The sequence below is a fragment of the Bufo bufo genome, chromosome 11, assembly GCF_905171765.1.
Source record: "Bufo bufo chromosome 11, aBufBuf1.1, whole genome shotgun sequence".
In the NCBI taxonomy this organism is placed as follows: domain Eukaryota; kingdom Metazoa; phylum Chordata; class Amphibia; order Anura; family Bufonidae; genus Bufo; species Bufo bufo.
Genome location: NC_053399.1, coordinates 102861646 through 102867645, shown reverse-complemented (window position 1 = coordinate 102867645; position 6000 = coordinate 102861646). Strand labels below are relative to the sequence as shown.

General features: G+C 49.0%; 1 protein-coding gene across 1 annotated transcript in view; it reads left to right on the top strand.

The window, feature by feature from the left end:
• The first annotated feature begins 3232 nt into the window (after positions 1 to 3232).
• Positions 3233 to 6000, top strand: part of EFNA3 (ephrin A3) — a 59008-nt gene continuing 56240 nt past the window's right edge. The window contains exon 1 of the mRNA XM_040412306.1: positions 3233 to 3379. Coding sequence (XP_040268240.1) covers positions 3273 to 3379 — 107 coding nt within the window. The 5' untranslated portion in view covers positions 3233 to 3272. The remainder of the gene's footprint in view (positions 3380 to 6000) is intronic.

The following is a 6000-nucleotide window of genomic DNA, read 5'->3' as shown; positions in this document are numbered from 1 at the left end:
CACATAGGCTTCAGGCTAAGGGTCTGAAGCCTATGAGACAGTAGAGCGCTAGAATGGATTTGCTCTAGGGAGGTATGATGTCGGGAAAGAGGCGGAGTCTCTTCATACAGGGGGCGGGGCCTCAATATATGCAGGAAATTCAACAGAGCAAGTTGCAGAGAGGAGCAGATTAAGGTTAGAGGGGTCTAAAGAGAGGGGGTGAAGTGATATTTTTTACCTGGGGACTGTATGCTGGAGGGGCTAAAGGCAGAGATAGTGATGTATTTTACATGGGACTGTATGCTGGAGGGGCTGAAGGTAGGAGGGGTGATATTATTTTACATGGGACTGTATGCTGGAAGGGCTAAAGGCCGGGGGAGTTTTGTATTTTACATGGGACTGTATGTTGGAGGGGCTGAAGGCAGGGCGTGATGTATTTTACATGGGACTGTATGCTGAAGGGGCTCAAGGCAGGCAGCGAAGAGAGGAAGGGTGATATTATTTACATGGGACTATGTTGGAGGGGCTGAAGGCAAGGAGTGATGTATTTTACATGGGACTGTATGCTGGAGGGGCTGAAGAGCGCCATAATTATTACTATTAGGGTTCATTCACAAGTCTGCAGTGTTTTGCGGATCCGCAATACACCCGCCAGGCACCCTTATAGAACAGCCTATTTTTGTCTACAGCTGCGGACAAGAATAGGACATGTTCTATTTTTTTCCAGAGCCGCGGACCGGAAGTTCGGCAGGCCGCTCCGGAAATGCGGATGCGAAGAGCACATTGTGTGCTTTCCGCATCCATTCCGTCCCCATGGAGAATGCATGGGTCTGCACCCGTTCCGCACAATTGCGGAATGGATGCGGACACATTTTGCGGACGTGTGAATGGAGCCTAATACAGAGGGGGCCATTATAATATTAAGAATAATAACAACACAGAGGGGCCAGTATATATTATAATTATACGGAGGGCATTATACTTATGGGCACTACGGGTGGAGGGGAGGTCTGTTATCTGAGGAGGATAGTAAAGTGAGAAATCTAAACATTTTTCTGTGAAACTCTGCAGAGACGCGGCTGAAAGAAGGTATCTCCGAATGAAGACGTTGAGGAAGGTCTACATCACAGGAGACGTCACTGGATGTAACAGGTATGTGCTGCTGTACTCTACTGTATAGTGTGCACCATTATATGTAATGTCCATCCACATATCTGGGGGGGGTGGCTATAGGATTTAGCTCACACTGCCGCAGTCCGGTCCCAGACTTCAGGTCACACTGTGCGTGTTCTGAATTCTGGGGCCTCATACCCATCTACTACATTATCTGTACTCAGAGAGTTACCACTGTGTCATCTGTGGTATTACATAGGACTGCAGGTGACATCTACTACATTATCTGTACTCAGAGAGTTACCACTGTGTCATCTGTGGTATTACATAGGACTGCAGGTGACATCTGCTACATTATCTGTACTCAGTTACCACTGTGTTATCTGTGGTATTACATAGGACTGCAGGTGACATCTGCTACATTATCTGTACTCAGAGAGTTACCACTGTGTCATCTGTGGTATTACATAGGACTGCAGGTGACATCTGCTACATTATCTGTACTCAGTTACCACTGTGTTATCTGTGGTATTACATAGGACTGCAGGTGACATCTGCTACATTATCTGTACTCAGTTATCACTGTGTTATCTGTGGTGTTACATAGGACTGCAGGTGATATCTACTACATTATCTGTACTCAGAGAGTTACCACTGTGTCATCTGTGGTATTACATAGGACTGCAGGTGACATCTGCTACATTATCTGTACTCAGTTACCACTGTGTTATCTGTGGTATTACATAGGACTGCAGGTGACATCTGCTACATTATCTGTACTCAGTTACCACTGTGTTATCTGTGGTATTACATAGGACTGCAGGTGACATCTGCTACATTATCTGTACTCAGTTATCACTGTGTTATCTGTGGTGTTACATAGGACTGCAGGTGATATCTGCTACACTATCTGTACTCAGTTATCACTGTGTTATCTGTGGTGTTACATAGAACTGCAGGTGACATCTGCATTATTTGTAAAAAGGGGCGTGTCCACAGATTTGGGGGGAGAAATACTTGGCTTGCCCCGGGTGCTAACAACCCACGCTACACCACTGGAATCTGCCCTGTATGTTCCCTGCTGCTTGCTACCCCTCCTCAATTACACCCCTGTATAATGTACCCTGATACCCCTCAGTTATATGATACTGTATAACTGAGGGGTATCAGGGTAAATTACAGGGGGTAATATAACTGAAGGATCAGGGTAAATTATACAGGGGGTAAAACTAAGGGGTATTAGGGTACATTATTATACAGGGGCAATATAACTGAGGAGGGCTATCTCAGGGGACATGATGAAGGGGTAATATAACTTATATAATATAAGTTATATTACCCCTGTATAATGTCCCTGATAGCCCTCCTCAGTTATATTACTCCTGTATAATAATGTACCCTGATACCCCTTAGTGTATTTGTGTGTGTGTGTGTATATATATGTGTGTGTGTGTATATATATATACACACGCGCGCGAGCGGCGTGTGTTTGTGCTTTAGGGTGCACACCCTAATGCAATAGGCTGCGCACACCTATGGTACACATGGTATATATGAGGTATATATCTGACCTCCGGGCTGTATATATAGGTACACATGGTATATATGAGGTATATATCTGACCTCCGGGCTGTATTATGAGGTATATATCTGACCTCCGGGCTGTATATGTCGGTACACATGGTATATATGAGGTATATATCTGACCTCCGGGCTGTATATGTCGGTACACACGGTATACATGACCTCCGGGCTGTATATATAGGTACACATGGTATATATGAGGTATATATCTGACCTCCGGGCTGTATATGTCGGTACACACGGTTACATGACCTCCGGGCTGTATATATAGGTACACATGGTATATATGAGGTATATATCTGACCTCCGGGCTGTATATGTCGGTACACACGGTATACATGACCTCCGGGCTGTATATATAGGTACACATGGTATATATGAGGTATATATCTGACCTCCGGGCTGTATATGTCGGTACACACGGTTACATGACCTCCGGGCTCCGCTCCGGTTAGCGCGGGAATCCCAGTCGTCTGTCACGTAGCGGGACGCTGAGCAGGTGTGGGCGTGTCTTGCGCGATGTGGGCGGAGTGGCGGGGGCGAGCGGCGCGTCCCCGGCGCGGTGGTGGCAGTGCGCTGCTCGGTGCGGCTCTAGGATGGCTCTGTTCTCGCTGCTGCTGCCTCTGCTCTCCCTGCTGCCCGGGACCGGAGCCGGAGCCGCAGCCAACCGGCACGCTGTGCACTGGAACAGCTCCAACTACCAGTGAGTGCGGGTGTCCTGTGTATGACTGTAGTGGGGGGTGTTAGTATTGGGGGTGTCCTGTATATGACTGTGTAGTGGGGGGGTATTAGTATTGGGGTGTCCTGTATATGACTGTGTAATGGTGGGGTTGTTAGTATTGGGGTGTCCTGTATATGACTGTGTAGTGGGGGGTATTAGTATTGGGGTGTCCTGTATATGACTGTGTAGTGGGGGGTATTAGTATTGGGGGGGTGTCCTGTATATGACTGTGTAGTGGGGGGGTATTAGTATTGGGGTGTCCTGTATATGACTGTGTAATGGTGGGGTTGTTAGTATTGGGGTGTCCTGTATATGACTGTGTAGTGGGGGGTATTAGTATTGGGGTGTCCTGTATATGACTGTGTAGTGGGGGGTATTAGTATTGGGGTGTCCTGTATATGACTGTGTAGTGGGGGGTATTAGTATTGGGGGGGGTCCTGTATATGACTGTGTAGTGGGGGGGTATTAGTATTGGGGGGGTGTCCTGTATATGACTGTGTAGTGGGGGGTATTAGTATTGGGGGGGTGTCCTGTATATGACTGTGTAGTGGGGGGTATTAGTATTGGGGTGTCCTGTATATGACTGTGTAGTGGGGGGTATTAGTATTGGGGGGGTGTCCTGTATATGACTGTGTAGTGGGGGGGTATTAGTATTGGGGTGTCCTGTATATGACTGTGTAGTGGGGGGGTATTGGGTGTCCTGTATATGACTGTGTAGTGGGGGGTATTGGGGTGTCCTGTATATGACTGTGTAGTGGGGGGGTATTGGGTGTCCTGTATATGACTGTGTAGTGGGGGGTATTGGGGTGTCCTGTATATGACTGTGTAGTGGGGGGGGTATTAGTATTGGGGGTGTCCTGTATATGACTGTGTAGTGGGGGGTGTTAGTATTGGGGGTGTCCTGTATATGACTGTGTAGTGGGGGGTATTAGTATTGGGGGTGTCCTGTATATGACTGTGTAATGGTGGGGTTGTTAGTATTGGGGTGTCCTGTATATGACTGTGTAGTGGGGGGTGTTAGTATTGGGGGTGTCCTGTATATGACTGTGTAATGGTGGGGGTGTTAGTATTGGGGGTGTCCTGTATATGACTGTGTAGTGGGGGGTATTAGTATTGGGGTGTCCTGTATGACTGTGTAGTGGGGGGGGTATTAGTATTGGGGTGTCCTGTGTATGACTGTGTAGTGGGGGGGGTATTAGTATTGGGGTGTCCTGTATATGACTGTGTAGTGGGGGGGGGCATTAGTATTGGGGTGTCCTGTATATGACTGTGTAGTGGGGGGGGCATTAGTATTGGGGGTGTCCTGTATATGACTGTGTAGTGGGGGGTATTAGTATTGGGGTGTCCTGTATGACTGTGTAGTGGGGGCTGTTAGTATTGGGGGGGGGGCCCGGGCTGTTAGTATTGGGGGGTGTATTAGTATTGGGGTGCCCTGTGTATGACTGTGTAGTGGGGGCTGTTAGTATTGAGGGGGAGCAATGGGGCCCGGGGTGTATTAGTATTGGGGTGCCCTGTGACTGTAGTGGGGGCTGTTAGTATTGGGGGGGCCTGGGGTATTAGTTTTGGGGTGTAGTTAGTATTGGGGGTGTCCTGTGTAGTGGAGGGGGGCCTGTGTATTAGTATTGGGGGGGTGTTAGTTTTGTGGTGTCCTGTATATGATTGTGTAGTGGGGGCTGTTAGTATGGAAGGGGGGGGGGGGAAGGGACCCCTGGTGTTAGTATTGGGGGGGGGTGTATTAGTATTGGGGTGCCCTGTGTATGACTGTGTAGTGGGGGCTGTTAGTATTGTGGTGTAGCTAGTATTGGGGGGGCGGCTGGGGTATTAGTATGGGGGTGTATTAGTATTGGGGTGCCCTGTGTAGTGGGGGTGTTAGTATTGGGGTGTAGCTAGTATTGGGGGGCGGCTGGGGTATTAGTATGGGGGTGTATTAGTATTGGGGTGCCCTGTGTAGTGGGGGTGTTCGTATTGGGGTGCCCTGTGTAGTGGGTGTTAGTATTGGGGTGTAGCTAGTATTGGGGTGCCTTGTGTATTAGTATCGGGGGGTGCCCTGTGTATGACTGTGTAGTGGGGGCTGTTAGTATTGGGGGGGCGAGGGGGCCCGGGGTATTAGTATAGGGGTGTATTAGTATTGGGGTGCCCTGTGTATGACTGTGTAGTGGGGGCTGTTAGTATTGGGGGGGCAGCTGGGGTATTAGTATTGGGGTGCCCTGTGTAGTGGGGGTGTTAGTATTGGGGTGCCTTGTGCATTACTATCGGGTGTGTCCTGTGTATTGGGGGGGCCTGTGTATTAGTATTGGGGGGTGTTAGTTTTGTAGTGTCCTGTATATGATTGTGTAGTGGGGGCTGTTAGTTTTGGGGTGCTCTGTGTAGTGGGGGCTGTTAGTATTGGGGTGCCCTGTGTAGTGGGGGCTGTTAGTATTGGGGTGCCCTGTGTAGTGGGGTTTGTTAGTATTGGGGTGCCCTGTGTAGTGGGGGCTGTTAGTATTGGGGTGCCCTGTGTAGTGGGGGCTGTTAGTATTGGGGTGCCCTGTGTAGTGGGGGCTGTTAGTATTGGGGTGCCCTGTGTAGTGGGGGCGTATTAGTATCGGGGGTGCCCTGTGTAG